Source organism: Pleurodeles waltl, chromosome 8 (genome assembly GCF_031143425.1).
Source record: "Pleurodeles waltl isolate 20211129_DDA chromosome 8, aPleWal1.hap1.20221129, whole genome shotgun sequence".
In the NCBI taxonomy this organism is placed as follows: Eukaryota; Metazoa; Chordata; class Amphibia; order Caudata; family Salamandridae; genus Pleurodeles; species Pleurodeles waltl.
In genome coordinates, this window is record NC_090447.1 from 999,558,190 (window position 1) to 999,575,196 (window position 17,007).

A 17,007-nucleotide genomic window follows, 5' to 3' on the forward strand; every position below is an offset into this window, starting at 1 on the left:
CTGCACTAACCCTTTCAGGAAACGCTTTGTTTGGTTAAAGCCCAACGGTTACTTTTAGAAAACTTGGTGATGTCATTGTCTGCCCCTTCACTGAGAGGCTGTAAAAATGAAATCAATGCCAACTCTTACAGTGTTGCAGAGCTCTCTGGCGCGAGGGAGTGCGGTCGCTTGTGCCTCTTGATGGGAGCGCTTGGGACTTCACCTCAGGATGCCGCAACTTTTTGAATGGTTTCACAGGAGAAAGGTATTTTCACACGGATTTTTTTAAAATGCCATTGTTCCGTTTATTTTACTTGAAAACATCCTTGCATTTACAGCAGGATAAAGCATTTGCGTTTCACATAAAAAAATAATAATAAAAATATCCCGTTCTTTGAATGGCTGGTCCTGCGGGCCCACTGGCCCTGGTAGTTGCTTTTGTTATATATAGAGAGCAGGAGGAATTATTCTGCAGATGTGCGAATGCGTAACAGAGCCTGTTTTTTTTTTAGCAATTTGATTCCAGGAACTGCATTAAACGTGACAGGGTGGTTTAAGATTGGAAACAAAGTTATATGCTGCAGTCTATTTCACGGGATAGCTGATTTACCTCATAGTTCTTTGGGGCTAGTCTGGCTATTCTTCGTGGTTGATAAAATTAGTACCATTGAGTTTTAGACACTTCCCAACATTTACTGCTTTTAACAGTGAAAGCCAGTTTCACTGAGTGCTCCATAAATAGTGGTATCAGTATTATGCAATTGCTGTTTGCTATTTTTGGAAACCTACAGTATTTAATGGAATTCATATGGGCACGTTAAGTAAAGTATAACAAGTAACTGACTGTACAACACTGGACGTATATTAAACTACAGGAGAGTTCCATGACATGATAGAAGTCAATGCCAAAGGCTGAAGTCTTCTCTTGTTATAGACTTTTATTGGATAGCAGATCATTACAATGTTGGAATAGTCAACATACTCCTAAATTAACATCGTTTGACTGTCCACATTTATTGGATATTGAGTTGTAATTTCAAACATTGTACGTGAACTATTATACTCAAGCAAACTAAATGAAATCTGTTTTGCATGGCAAGGATGGGTATCCTATGCTTGCTGTAGCTCTTGTTGCAGACCAGCACAGGGAGGATTTTGAGAGCTCCCAATGCCCATCCAGTGTGCTGTGGGTTCCCCCTTTTTTTGACTGATTAAAGGGAGGAGGGAAGAGTCCATACAGCTGTGTCCCAACAGGCTAGTACTGCAGAGACTGAGAGACAGCTGCTGGAGAATGGAGCTGTTTTACCCCACTCTCTCCAGGCATAAAATACCTCCTGCAGCACTCCCATGTTTTTTTATTTCGGGATGCAAAGAACCTTCCTTATTTCTCTGACCTGCAGGCCAATAACTGCTATTAATTACGCCCACCGTTATACACCCTTCCCTGCGGCTTGTGCCCCTAGCTATGTTGAGTGTTGATAACTGCCATTATTGCCTGCTTCTTTCCCTGACGGTGCGGGCAGTAACAGGTCATTAGAGCACTGGAATGTTGAGCTCTGCGTTGAAGACAATGGGCCAGCAGTATGTCATAAACACCCACTGCTATACACATTTCAAAGCTGCAATTCACAGCCTCAGACTTTCCCTCTCTTCTGCCTCCCTCACGGTAAGAGTAGTTATGCAGAGGAGTGAGGGAAACAGATGGCAAGACTTAAATCCCCCCTCATCTCTTCTGACAGAGCTTCAGGAGGAGGCAAGAGGGCGCCTCCTCATATCTCTTCCTCTACTTTGACAAACAAAGTGAAAACATTTGGGAGAGCCAAGGGACAGGCAAGGGCCGCGGAAACTTCACCCTATTTCCTTTCACTGCTCCTGGTGTTCCTCCATGCCACTTAGTGCCCAGCACGCGCAGCCACAGCACTAATGAAGAATGAAAAGCATAGAAGGCACAGTGATAAAAGCAGATATGAAGGCTTCTGAAATCTGTGTATTTTTTAAAGGGCAGCTTTCTAATAACCTTAGAGCTTCCGCAATGGGCCATACCGGCCATTAATGTCCCGCTTTCATGTTATTGGCCCTCTCCTTTTGCTTGAGCCTTTAGCACTGGAGCAGGCATTCGTTGCCCAGTATAGTCTGCTTGGAAACATTGTCTTCTCACAAGAATCTCTCACTTCTCCTTATCATCAGAGTCAATCCCTGGTACAAATATGGCATAGGCCTCCACCAAACCCAGGCAGCATCTCAGTTGGTCTTGTTCACCATGGAGGTGCTTACATAAGTGCCTGACATATAATTGTATAAGTTGTGTAGAAAGGTGGTGCACCAGATTTGTGTTTTTCTGGACAAGTGAAAGGAGTCGGGCACGAATGAGAAATCATTTAACTTAAGGCAAAGAGTTGTGAAAAAACTTTGCAGGTAGCTAATTTTCCTGATCCTAGAAGTGTGTTTTGCTTGAGTTTCTTACTAACCACTGCTATTCAATTTCTCATGATGCAATATTGAAGAAATTAGCTTTTGGTTGTTTGATAATATTCCCTGTGCCGTGCAGAACTTGTGTGTTTTTCCTGTGCCTTTAGTTAGGCAATTTTACTGCTTCAAAGTAGGGCATTCCTAGTTAAACAATGTACTTTTATGTTGAAACGGAATTTCACCAGTGTAAGGGCATATCTGTTCCTGTTTACTGTAGGCCTTTGTGGACGTGGAACCTGTTTTGCCAGTCCCTTCTGTGCCATCCGCTGTTAAGAGGGCACCCAAAGTCACGTAAACATATGCCATGGTTGTTTGAAATCTAAATTGTATTTACTCTAAAGCCTAAGTGGATTACATATACTGGGTAGCACCAGTGGCGTAGCGTGGGTTGTCAGCACCCGGGGCAAGGCAAGTCATTTGCGCCCCCTAACCCGGGGCAAGGCAAGTCATTTGCGCCCCCTAACCCGTGGAATTAGTCTCTTCCAAGATGTTGCGCCCGGTGCGGCCGGCCCCCCCTGCACCCCCCCCGCTACGCCACTGGGTAGCACCCAGTAACGTTTTTACACTCAATATTACACCTGCAAATATAGTTTTAGATAATGACGGGGTCCTACTGCTATCCTATAAATGTTAATGGCTTCCTTGACCGTTAGTATAATGTTGAAACACGATTTTACACGATTTTCGACATTGCTAATGCTCACACATTTCTAACAAGAGCCTTACAAGCGTATGTACATATCAGGAAGTCTTTCTTAGAAGGTTCAAACACTATCAACATTTAGGATGTCTTTTGTGAGTCTGGGCGGATTGGATCCTTGCTATGTTGTCAGAATAGCCTCATACAATGTGCTTACCTACAATTAATCTAAATCTAACTTATTTATTTAGCTAGTAGTTACCTGGAAACTGGTTATAAGGACATGTAGCCAGCCTTCTGGACCGAATTTGGAAATCCATGGTTAGAACCTTGTATATCTCATTGCAGGGAGTTCTCATATATATATATATATATATATGTATATGTATATGTATATATATATATATATATATATATATATATATATATATATTTATGCATATATATGCATATATATATACACACACATAAACCAGCTATAATAAATTTAGAAATTCCATTTACTCACAAGAATAAGAGACATCTCAGTTTTTTAAAATAATTGAATTATAGCTTTAAACTTGTTGAGAACATATTTTTTTTTTACAATATACGCATTTCTTTTTTGGGATATTCTGGTGCGTCAATATCGTTGTTCAGTATTGCAGCTTTTCAATGTATAAGGATATATGAAACAAGCTCAATTTCTCTGTCCGGCAGATATAGTTCTAATCGCGGGTAATTATTATGTTTATGTTGGTCGTGCATTAGAGTTAATTTGTACACAACACAGTTGTTGGAGGGCGCTAAAACACATCCCTCGATAAACCATTGCTGATTTGAAATAGTAGGGTCTGTGTTGAATTCACCTATAGTTTGTGGACCCAGTGCTTTTTCACTGATTGCAATTTGTCTTGTCCCAATATTACTATCACTTGTAAAGGGTCTTCTATAACTCTTCTTACCCTTTGACTATTGTGGCCCGTATGTAGCGGTAGTGATTGGGGTCTAGCATACACAGCAACCTACGAGTTGATCTATAGCACAGAGGTATGGTGCACCTGAATAAAGAACAGGTTGTAGAAAGTCACAAAAAGCCAAACTTAATACTGTAGAAAGAGGGTAATAATGACTACATATGTGATTCTAAAAAATCTATTTTTATGGTGCACTTAGTACCACAGTTGGAGGCGGTGTTTTGTAAGCACTGTAGCTATTATACAATTTTATCGTAGTCTGTTCTTCTAACCAGAAGAGTGCAAAGCTTATTTGGTCCTCCCAGTGTTTGAAATTGTGACCTGCGGGTATGGGTGTGCGAAATTGTGTAAGTTTCTTTTGTGCATTTATAAAAAAAATTACAGAAACATTTGCTGCTATATTTAAGCGCAAAATGCGTCCCTGTGTTAGTTTCTGGTGTAAGGACACATTTAAACAAAGGCCCTGTTGCCAACAGTGGCTTTCTTTCTTTTGTTCTGTTGCATTTGCAGTAAAGTTTTACTGCACACTGCTTGTTTGTGGTAAATTGTTACTGTAAATGGCACATAAGTACGCACAGTAGCGCGTAATTTGGGTAATTAAGCTGACATTAAGCAAATTGCATCTCAGTAATTTAAATTTTGGCCAGGCTCACGTGTCGTAGCCAGTTGCTTAAGTGGCCAGTCATTTTAGTGAGCTGTCATGGCCACATGTGTTTCAGACATGCTGCAATCGATTCTTAGCAGTTCTTTCCCTCATGGGTACCACTTAAGTGCGCACATATTGCCAGTTGTGCCCCAAAATACTAGATCTTGATTCTCAGAATCAGAATCCGTAGATATTAGTGGCACAGAATGCACTTGGAGCTGCAAAAGATCGCAGTAGTCGTCATAATTCCAACTGTTATAAGTGTGGGTCCTGCGTGAGAATGTAGGCGTTCCCGGGAGAGTGGCCATTGAAAAGATGGTAAGACGCACAAGGTGATTAACGCTGTAGGAGTCACTAACATTTGCAAGGAGTTAAGGCGTTTTTCACCCAAAGGGGGATGCATAAACGTGTTCAAAACGAAACGAAGTGTGAGACGGGAAAAACACCGCCATGTTTTGTGGAATTATAGGTGGGAGGGTTTCCTCATACTAGAATTGTTTTCTTTGTGGGGAATTAAGGCAAAAGGGCTGCTACACATTTGCGCTAACCCTACAACTGCAGCTTTTTTTTTACTGTGCATAAAATACATACATAGTTGTCACCTTAGAAATGAGATATATACTTTGCCTTATCATATTTTTCGTAAATCATCAAATTTTGTGTTATTCCAAAATCATCACATCTTGCTCGATTTGATAATCTTTCTGTTCTGCAGGAAAAGGTGGGCTGCCTGTAGTAATTGCTGTTTAGCATGTTCTCCAAGGGCAACATATTCATTTTTCCTTGTTTCTTCTTTCTTGCAGGTTCCAGACGTTATAAGCAGTATCAGGCAGGTCTCTAAAGTTGCTTTGAAAGAGGACTCTAAGACCAGTAAAGACGGTGAAGATGCTTTTTACAACTCTCAAAAGTTTGAGGTTCTGTATTGCGGAAAAGTGACTGTGGCTCACAAAAAAGCTCCCTCTACGCTAATTGATGACTGCATTGAGAAATTCAGTCAGCATGAGCGCCAGCGGCTTAAGCTGCTGAGTGAGCAGCGGAGTAATGATTTGTGCACAGATCTACCACTAACTGAAGGGGATGGGCCTTGTTCTCCTGTGGACAGTCCGTTTGAGGAACTTGAGTGTGATAATGGCAATGCCAGGACAACTGGTCATTCACCGATATTTACCGTTGGCAGCCAGACAAACCTGGCTGGGAACCGGGTCACCTTCCATGAGCGAATTTTGGAGGACTCTGGTTTTGATGATCAACAAGAGTTCCGTTCCAGGTGCAACAGTGTAACTGGGGTCATGCAGAGGAGGGTCCATGATGCCAGTGTTAAAATACCTCCCCGCCGGAGACATGCAAGTGCACCCAGTCATGTACAGCCCTCGGATTCAGAGAAGAACAGAACCATGCTCTTCCAGGTACAATATGTTTAAGTATTGTTTTTAGCAGAAACAATTCATTTTGTTCTCATGTATTTTTTATATGCATTTTAAAGTAAGTAATAAAATAAGAATAGCATATCACAGAGGGCAAAACAATATGTAGTAGTGGAAAGGACTGGAAAAGTGAGGGGATATGTAGTTGATAACGCGTCCTTCTATGTTAATTTATTACACATTAGGACTCGTTTTAGGGCAATGAATCTTGTGACCCAGTGGTGAGACACCGTAGGACGAGATAACTGATCAATATGTCAAGCAAAATATCAAAAATGTCATCAATATTTACCACCACAATGCACTTTACTTTGGATAAAGACATTAATCAAATTGTCGACGCAACCATGATCTTTCAGCCATGAATAACCACACCTTTGACAGAATTTTATGAATTTTATTCCCTATTGATTACAATCTACGAGCAAAAGTGTTAATCTCAATACCAAGAAACATAAGAGCATAGTCACGATATGGCAACTGTGATAAGATTTCATTAATGCGAGAATCACAAACATAAGAACATAGCACGGCGTGAACATAGATTAGATTACAGCAATATCATAAGTGTGTCAGTTCAGCATAGCGTAACGTTAGTCATCTGTCTATTTGCGTCAGTCAGAGTGAACTCCTATCCTAACCACTAATTAGCATCAGCATGTTGGACTTCATGCAAAACAATTTAGAACACCAATTTGGAAAACATCTAACTATGGTCTCTATCAAAATGAGCAGTTGGTACCTAGAAAGGAAAAGCAAACAGACAAATTACAAATTGCATTGTCATAATTACCCTCCAAGGATTAGGTCAGCACTCGGGATCAGTCTTCGTCTTCAGGACATCAGTCAAAACGCCATCAGTCTAAACTCGTCTAAAGGACAGGGGACACTTCCCTCATAAGGAGGAGAAATGTAAAGGGGCAGTCTATGGGTGAGGATGGTTTAATAAGTCTCAAAGTCACTGAACAGAGTGACAGAGTTTTTGGATAAAATCAATAGCATTCCCTACCTAGTTCTAACGACCCTTTTGTGACATGGGTTTTTATCCCTTTTTCGTAATACCTTCCCACAGAATTCTATTGGACATTTACTATACCCCACTATCTATAACCTATCAAATTATACATTAGGTAATTCTCATTGTCACCCCATGATAATTCATAACATTTTGATTGGTCTTTATAATTGACGTCTTCGGATGTGGCACATCCGGGGTTACTTCACCGTTTGGCACGTCTTCTTGGGTCATGAGTTCCTTTGTCCATGGTTTAAACGTCCTTGTACATTACATTAATCTACATTTGTTTCAATCTTGTACACAAAACTTATACTAGAGCAGCAAGCATGCAGATGAGAACAGGGTCGCACTGATATATTGAAATGAAGAAAAGAACATTTGCAGGGTCATGGCCCTTTGCGAATCAGCACACTCAAAAACAGAAAAATGCTTTTAATATGAGAGTCAGGCAGCTAAAACTCCACAGCTCACGCTAACTTAAGGCCTATAAGGTTTTCAATACAATATCGTAAATGCTAATATAAGTTTATTAACCATAGCATTAACAATTCTACTCATTATGTGTTATTAGTTCGCATACATATTGATAGCTTCACATATCATAGTCATAATTCAAATGCACGTTTAAGCGAAATCACTATTATTGTCGTTTTCTATGCAGCATCGTTAAGCATTAATATAAGCATTTCACTTTAACATACGTATTATTTAAACTATGCTCTCTCAGTCCCTCCTCTGATGACGCTCGTCATCACACCAACCTTTCCTTTTCGACCTTTCATTTTTATTTTGTCACCTTGCGCATAATGCACATTTCAACATCTTGCCCTTTATGTGAACTTTCCCAGATTTCATTGAACATTTTCTCTCTTTCACTTTCTTCATTTCTTCTAGATCTTTTAGTCCAATTTTTTTTAATTTTGTCATTGATTTTACATGCCCCCCATAATCCTAATAGACAGGCCAGAACAATTAATAGACCCATTAGTATTTTTGCAAGCACCCCATTCCAAATATTGGTAAACCAGCTCCCTACTCTGGCAATTCCTTTTCCAAATTTCTCCCAGACACCAGGTTCTTTCAAATCCTTCAAATCTGCACTATCTCTAGTTAGGTTAGTAAGCATACCTCTAATCTTTTTGCTATTGTCCGGAATGAACGAGCAACAATGGCGCTCGTTAAGCATCTTGCAGACCCCTCCACTCTTTGCTAAAAGAATGTCTAAAGCAAGCCGATTTTGAAGAGTCATAGCTCTTTCTGCAGCAAGTTAAGTATCCATCAGGAGTATAGCCCCTGTGAAATTTGTCAGCATGTTATCCACAATAGTAGACAACTTTTGAATCTTCATAGAATTCAAGATAACCCCCACTGAAGGGATTATAGCTCCAAATATGTCACCAATGACAGCAGCCACTGATTCTCGTTTTTGTCTAGAATGTTGTAATTCAGACGTTTTAGGTATTTGTTTTAAGTCATCAATCTGGTAAATCTTTGGGAAAACTATTCCCAAATAACATGTCCCATACCATCCCTTAGGGAGACGGTAATAAGCATTAAGCCCACAGATGAAATAGATTGCAGGGATCGCTGGATCTTGTCCATTCAACATAAACGTCCACTTACTCTGAAACAAAAACACATGTCTACATTCACTCGTTCCCACAAACAAATTGTCCTGCTCAGATTTTGGCCTATATATACAAAGCCTACCTACGTGTAATGCATCTATAGCTAGCTTGCCCTGTGTTTTGATAGCGGTGTAGGCATAATCATTTGCATATGTGCGTTTCTCTAACCCTTTTTCTAATCTTTCCTTCAATGCTTTGCGTCTATCATCAGTGTGATCTAAAAAGCTTTTCTCTACAGGTGATAGTAAGCAAGTCAAATTATTGCGATGTGCATAAGCAGTTCCAAATGTAAGTGTTGGCTCAAAGAATCCCCTAACTATTTTTTATATCATGTTCCTTAGCTAATTTGTTCAGGAATTCAATCACAGGCACAAAAGAAAACACTACATCCAGTTTTGAATAAAAGTATTGCACATGCTCTTGATTATAAAATCTTGTTAGTAACAAACTACAACTAATCCCGTATGTTAGAGGAAGGCTGTGGTACGTAACTCCTTCCTGCACAGATGAAGGAATCTTAGTGCACACATAACAGTCTTTCGCATCCATGGTTTCCACATACTCATTCAACAAGCGATAGAAGACATTAGTAGAAAGTTCCCCCTTTGAATTTGTTCCCTCATGCAAGTGTCTTGCATCCTGCTCAAATCTTTCCCAGGGTGTTAGTGTTGTAGTTTCAGGCTTCGAAGTAGGGTTAATAGTCTCTTTCTCTATCCATGGCATTCCCACAATCACTCCCACAATTATTATTGCACACACAACACCTATGATAAGACCTAGCCAACCACACAGTTTACTTCCCTTGTTACTACCTCTATTATAAGCCATGCCTATATAGAATCAGATAGTAGACTAACAATCAACTTGAGAATTGATTTAAGATCTTCTCTTGCTCTCTGCGTGTATTTACAGCGTCTTCACTCACTCCAGGACCCCCTTTTGTCAAATCAGGTTAGCAGCTTGTCATAATCAGGTTTTTCAAAGTCAAATCCGGTTTCAATGTCACATTTGATAATTTATAAAGTCTCTTTTCTCAGTTTTCAATTTTCAATTTTAACCAAGTCTCTTCTTTTGATTAGTTCAGGTACCGTAGTACTAGCCTGGTACTTCTCGATCAAAACAAAATGCTAGGAATTCTTGTTGCCACTCAGATGTTGTAGCATATGCCCATTCAGGACCTGTATATCTTCTGTTTGCAACTCTTTCTTTTCAGTCTTCGTTCACCTTGCTGCTCTCCTTCACTAAAATCTTCCACTCGGGATGTATCGTTTTCCTCGGTTATTGTTTCATTTGGTGTGTCTCTTGTCCTGAAAAGTGGCTTCTCTGGCCAGCTATCACCCTTATGCGTTTTCTTTCTATGTGTCTTTTCAGAACATTGGACAACACCCTCCTCTTGTGATATGGTATTTTCACTTGATGGACCTGCAGCTGGCTCGGGAGACTCTGGCACGCTCTGATTTCTCTCTACTAATTCTCCTTCTTCTTCTTCTCCTTCTTCTTCTGGGTCTGTACCAGGTTCGAGTTCTAACCCGTATCTGTCTACTTCTTGGAGAACCTCTCCTTGATTCAGTTTTCCTGCTGTCTCGACTGAGATAGGCACTCTGTCACCTCTCTCGAACTCATTCACTGTTTATGGGACGAGGCTGTTCTCAGTGGGCCCTCCGGCAGTCTCAGTTCCTTCTTGACTGTTTTCTAACTCTGAGACTTTTCTTCCTGGAGCTGTTGTGCCAGAAACTTCAAGTTCCTCTTCAACAGGACACGTTACCTTTTTTGTGTGACTGGCATGTATCCAGTTTGGAACTCTTGCACACTTTACAGCAGTAGTGGTTGTCAGGATTACTTGATACGGACCTTTCCAACGTGGCTCCAGACACAACTTTCTCACATGTTTCTTGACAATCACCCAGTCACCGGCTTGTAGGGTGTGGCCTGGATCGCCAATCGGTGGCAATGTGTTAGCTTCCACCTGGTGAGAGAAAGAGTGAATTACATCAGCCAAACCTTTGCAGTAGTCCAACACCATATCATCTGTGATATTCACTAGAGCATTTGCAGGTACTGCTGGCAGCCTCATAGCTCTACTCATGAGGATTTCATGGGGGGATAGTCCCGTTTTCTTGTCTGGGGTGTTTCTCATTGACATCAGCACTAAGGGCAATGCATCTGGCCATTTCATATTGGTAGCTGCGCACATTTTTGCCATTCTCGATTTCAAAGTACCATTCATTTGTTCCACAAGTCCTGATGCTTCGTGCGATAGCTACAATGCAGCTTTTGTTCGATGTCGAGTACGGCACACAGGAGTTTAATTACCTCATTGTCGAAGTGTCTGCCCCTATCTGACTCTATAGAGATCGGAAACCCGAACCTTGGTATTAGTTCCCTAAGTAGCAAGTTTGCAACTGTGAGACTGTCATTCCCACGTGTGGGGTAGGCTTCAATCCAGTGACTGAAAACACACACAATCATCAACACGTACTTCAATCCTCCACATACAGGCATTTCAATGAAGTCCATTTGCATTTTGCTGAATGGACCGCCAGCTCTCCCAATATGGCTCAAGGTTACCACTGTCCCTTTTCCGGCATTCATCTGTTGACAGATGATGCACCTGTGACAAATGACCTCGGCAGCATGTCTGAATTTTGGGTTGAACCATCGATTTTAAATGACCTGATCATTGCATCCCTCCCAAGGTGAGCCTGTCCATGATATAGTCTGGCAAACTGTGATAGAAGGCTGTTTGGCAGAACTAGTTTTCCTTCTCCTGAGACCCACAAATCATCAGCTCTCTGTATACATTGCATTCTCTGCCAGGAATGTTTTTCCTCTTTGCTTGCACGACTTTGTAATGTTTTTAACTCATCTAGTGTGTCAACCACCCGTAATGCAAAGTTCAAACATGTGTCATTTTCAGTTTGTGGTAACAATTCCCACTGTTCCTTGAAGGATATATAGTTAAATGCGCCAAACCTTTGGACTTGATCTGCATAACCGTTTCCCATGGACACAAAGTCTTGTGATCTAACATGAGCATTGCATTTCACCACGGCAATTTCAAGAGGTAACTGAATTGCATGCAACAAATCCTTTATTTGTTCACCATTTTTCACAGGAGAACCAGAAGAGGTCATGAAACCTCTCTGTGACCAAAGTTGGCCAAAGTCATGTACAATTCCGAATCCGTATCTGCTGTCAGTATAGATAGTGACTCAAGTTTACAGCTGCGTGGCATGCTTTGGTAAGGGCAATTAATTCTGCCACTTGAGCGGAAAACACTCTCTCGAGCCAGGAGGCTTCAATGATACCAGCTATGGTACATACCGCATAGCCAGCTCTCAGTCTTCCAACAGAATCTCTTAAACAGGACCCATCAACAAACATGATACAGTCATTTTCTTCCAACTGTGTGTCTTGAATGTCTGGACATGGTTTGGTACATAGTTCAGTTACCTCAAGACAGTCATGTTCGCATTCTTCCTCATTGTTGATTTCAGTGTTTTCAGCAGGAAGTAAAGTTGCCGGGTTCAATACAGTACATCGCTTTAAAGAGACATTTGGTGACCCCCAATATGATTGTCTCATATTTAGTGAGACGAGCATTTGTCATGTGCTGAGTTTTAGTTCGAGTCAACAAAATTTCAACTGAATGCGGAACCATTACTGTTAGGAGGTATCCCATGACTATGCCTTCACATTGCGTAAGGCTCTGACCAACTGCTGCAACTGCGCGCAAACAACCCGGTAAGGCTGCTGCGACGGGGTCCAAGGTAGCTGAAAAATATGCTACAGGGTGATTTGCACCTCCATGGACCTGTGTTAAGACAGACAAAGAACAAGCATCACGTTCATGACAGAACAACAGAAAAGGCTTCGTATAGTCAGGCATTCCTAATGCTGGTGCCCTGCACATGCATTCTCTCAATTCCATAAACAACTCAAGCTCTTCTTTGGACAAAGCTATGGTATACGGCTCATCCTTGATTTCTTTCCCTGTCAGTGTTATTAAAGGTTTCGAGATGATTGAGAAGTTGGATATCCACTGACGACAATAGCCCACCATTCCAAAAAACATCCTGACATCTCTTTTTGTCGTTGGAGGGTTCATTTGCAAAATGGCTGTTATTCTTTCTTTTGATATTCTCCTGGACCCTTTTTCGATCAAATGCCCTAGGTATTTTACCTCTTTCTGACAGTATTGCAGCTTCTTAGGTGACACCTTGTGCCCATTCTTTCCCAGATGATTCAGTAAGGCAATGGTATCGTATTTACAATTGTCCCTAGTTTTGGATGCAATCAGCAAGTCGTCAATGTACTGTACTAGAGTCGAATTGAAAGGCAGTACTAAGGCTTCTAAATCCTTTTTCAGTATCTGTTTAAAGATGGATGGTGATTCAGAAAACCCTTGTGGAATTCTGCACCAACTGTACACCTTATCCAGGAATTTGAAACTGAACAAAAATTGGCTGTCCTCATGAAGAGGTATTGAAAAGAAGGCTTGTGACAAATCTATGACAGTGAACCACTCAGCATCGCAGGGAACTTGGAACATGATTACTGCTGGATTGGGCACTACGGGGCAACATTTTACCACAATCTCGTTTATTTTTCTCAAATCCTGCACAATTCGAACTTTCCCACAGGGTTTCTTCAAACCCATTATGGGAGAGTTACACGGACTGCTCAAAACCTCTTTCAGGACTCCCTGTCTTAGAAAATCTGCAATTATCTGTGACACCTCGATGAGGACATCTTGTGCCACGTGATATTGCGGCACCTGAGGAAACACCGCATTCGGCTTTACCTGGACTCTAACTGGTTCTACGCCTTTTATTAGTCCCACCTCCTTTCCTGTTAGATCCCACACTTTCTCTGTCACAGTTCCTTGTAACTCAACAGGCAGATCGATCATGGTAAGCATTGGGAACAGGGTGATTAAAGGATAATCCTCATTTGTTGTTCCTGTCTCTTCCACTAAAAACTGACCTTCGTCTCCTTCATCGTCACTATTTGTCTGTACCTCGATTCCGTCATTGGAACAGGTAATCGAGCACTTTGTCTTGCACAGTAAGTCCCTTCCCAGTAGGGATACCGGACTTGAATCGCAGACTACAAATCTATGCAGTCCCTGGAAGTTGCCGATATCAACCTGTACTGGATCTGTAATCGGGTTTGTCAGATATTGGTTTGCCACCCGACCACCCTTATGGTGCGTCCCGAAAGTGGTAATTTTGGAACTTCCGCACTTCTGACTGTAGAGCGTGTAGCTCCGGTGTCAACCAGAAACAAGACTTTGTAGCCCATCACCTTTCCTTCTACACATGGACCCCTCTGATCCACTTCTAAGGATGCTGCAAGTCTGCACTCTTCGCTGTCTGAGCTATCATCTGACCACTCTCCATTCATGCCATTTTCAGCTCGCAATGGAAACTGTTGTACTGTATTATTTTTACTCATTACCTGGCCTGTGACCTGTTGAGGAAGCATCACCTGTTGCTGTCCCATCGGAGCCATTGGTAATTGCATTTGCTGACTAGGTACCACAGGAATCTGCTGTTGTACTGGTTGCATTTGTACTGACTGGAAACATGGCATTTGCATCTGCTGTATGGGCTGTACCCCTTGCATTTGTACTAGATTGTTCTGAAAATTCGGGCTTTGATGTCTTATTTTTGGGCCTCGTACATTTTGCAGTGTACCAACATTAGCACTTTGCTGAACAACACCATCCTGCACCATATTTGGACACTCCCATTTCCAGTGCCCCACGCCCCCGCACGCGTGACATGGTGACATCTTTTTCACTCCTTGTACGTCATTTTGAACCACAACAGTATTCAAGTTTGGACTGCGATTCACGAACCCTCGGCCTCAACCTCTCGGCTGTGTCTGAAACGCACCATTCATTTGCGGTTGCTGCTGTATCATCTGTTGAACTCCGTTTCCCTGTATTCCTGCCTGTGCAGCCCTTATCTGCATTACCATCACTTTCTCTTTCAGCTTTTTCTGCTTCAGCTCAATCTCATCACTACAGTATTTCGCATACTGTAACACTTCATCAATCGGCTTAGCTTGCCAACAAATCAAATGATTCTTAATCATCTGGCTAACTTCTGGTCTCAGCCCTTCGACGAACCTGAACACGAGATGGTTCATGTCTTTCGGTTCAATAGTCTCAGTACCACTGTGCTTGAATGCCTTTAACGACCTCTCATAGTAAGCATGTATTGACTCCTTAACCTCTTGAGAGGTCTGGTCAATCTTCTGCCAATCAGTCACCTTCGGCGACACCTTCTGTTTCAAAAACTCAATCGCCTTATGATAATTCTTCATCACATCTTCAGAAGGTGCCCCGGTCACCTTATCCCTTGCAGGCTCCTTCGTTGGCCAATCTACTCCTCTCTTGCACTCAAGCCACAAATCAGGTGGAACAATAATCTCAAACAAGGTATTCAAGTGTTCCCAGAGACACTTTGCAAGTTTCACAAACCTGTCTGTCTGTTGGTACCATTCAATCTGTTTCTCTCTCAATCTGGGATAATCATTAGTAAAAGATAGAATGTCTCCTCTAGACCACGGTACATGGACTAAGACACCACCAGCTGTCTCTCTCATGGGTAATATTTTTACTGAATCCACATCAGGGGAGGCCTTAGCTTGGTTAGACCCTGGACTGTCACCCTTCTCCTTATCTCTTTTCTTTGCCCACCTACCTTCCCTTTTTTCCAGCGCACCCCAAACTTGCGCACTCTGCAACAATTCTTTCAAATGTGCCTTCATTCCCGCAGACCTCATGTGCCCAAAGTCTTTAGAGTCAAAATCCAATCTGTAGCTTCTTTTCAGGTGTTTAGTGTTTCCAATGTCAATATTGTATTTATCTGCCAGGTTCGCTAATCTCTGATGCACCTTGCCTACTTCTTTGGTAATCTTTGGGGCACAGGAATCTTAATTCTGCTTCCGTGTATGACTCCAATCTATTTACCCCCATCGTACCTTCCACTAATTCAGCAGGTTCTGCTCCCAACCTTACAAAGTTCAGGTACTCGTCTTGCCTTTCCTTTTCTGGTTCAACAGCAGTCACTGCAGCCTTTTGTGAAGTATAAGTCTTTTCTAACCCTTCGTTTAGCTGTTGTACTGTGAAACCCTGCAGTGAGATGTTCCCTGCATGTATCATCGGTGAATGTGAGGTGTTTGTACTTATTGTCTGAGGAGTTAAAACCCCTAGCCCTGCTTGACGCGTTGCTTCTATGGGTGCTCCCACTGGACTAAGGTCCATTAAAGACCTCTGCTGTTCAACTGCTTGCTCTCCTGGGGCCATTATCTGGGGAGTCCCCATGGACCCTCCTCTTATCACATCTTGAGTCATTACCCCCTGGTCACATACGCCAGTTTTGCCCTGCGCATACAATGGCACTGGTGGACCAACAGTAATTGGTAACGATATGGCAGCAGGTGTCTGACCCGGTCCCAGACTCCGTGGAGCAGCAACTCCATAGGTCTGTTCTAAGGTACCTGGGACAGGCACTAATGGCGGGCCAGCTACTGGGTTGTACCCTGGTATCAGCTGTGGCTGAGACAGTAGTTTCGGAGTTGACTCAATCTGCACTAGTTTTGATTTCGTGTATATCGGGTCTGGCGGCACTATCAGATTTGTAGTAGTCTCAAATACTGGGACGTCTGGGTAGATTCTCTGTATCTGTGGAGGAAGTTGCAACTGTATCGGTATGTCTGGAGCAGTGGGTACACTGACACCATTCTGTATCGAAGCTGTATCACTAGTCTGTACCGTATCAGCAACTCCCTTTTCCTGCGTCTGGTTCCCAGGGTCTATGCTAGTACTTGGAGCACCATCGCTCACCGCATAAGGTGGCGGGCGATCATGTAATAACCTGTCCATAAATTCCTCATCGTCTGAATCATCTTCCTCTTCCCAAGGTCTTTTATTCTTTTTAGATTTGCCCGAGTCTTTATCTGTCTTACAGGAGGCTTTCTTTCCCTGTGTTTCTTCTTCCTGTGTTATTGCTGGGAACAGTTTTAATCCTTCAACAATTCCCCTTCTCCACATTTTATTCTCATTATCCCATCTAGCCTCTGCATAAGCTTTTTCTGCCCTTCTCAGTCTTCTATGAAACCTTTCTTGTCTATGCTTAAGAGCCATCAAATCCCAAATTGCTAAAGCCTCATATTGAGCTGGCCTCGGAGGTGGTTTCTGTGTACTTAACATCCACCTTAAATTCTCCAGCACCT

At 42.1% G+C, this 17,007-nt stretch overlaps 1 protein-coding gene across 3 annotated transcripts in view; it reads left to right on the top strand.

Moving 5' to 3' along the window:
- Positions 1–17,007, top strand: part of TBC1D4 (TBC1 domain family member 4) — a 599,835-nt gene that overhangs the window by 278,698 nt on the left and 304,130 nt on the right. For all 3 annotated transcript variants that reach the window (XM_069205277.1, XM_069205279.1, XM_069205278.1), the window contains exon 3: positions 5,494–6,096. In XM_069205277.1, the coding sequence (XP_069061378.1) occupies positions 5,494–6,096 (603 nt within the window). The remainder of the gene's footprint in view (positions 1–5,493; positions 6,097–17,007) is intronic.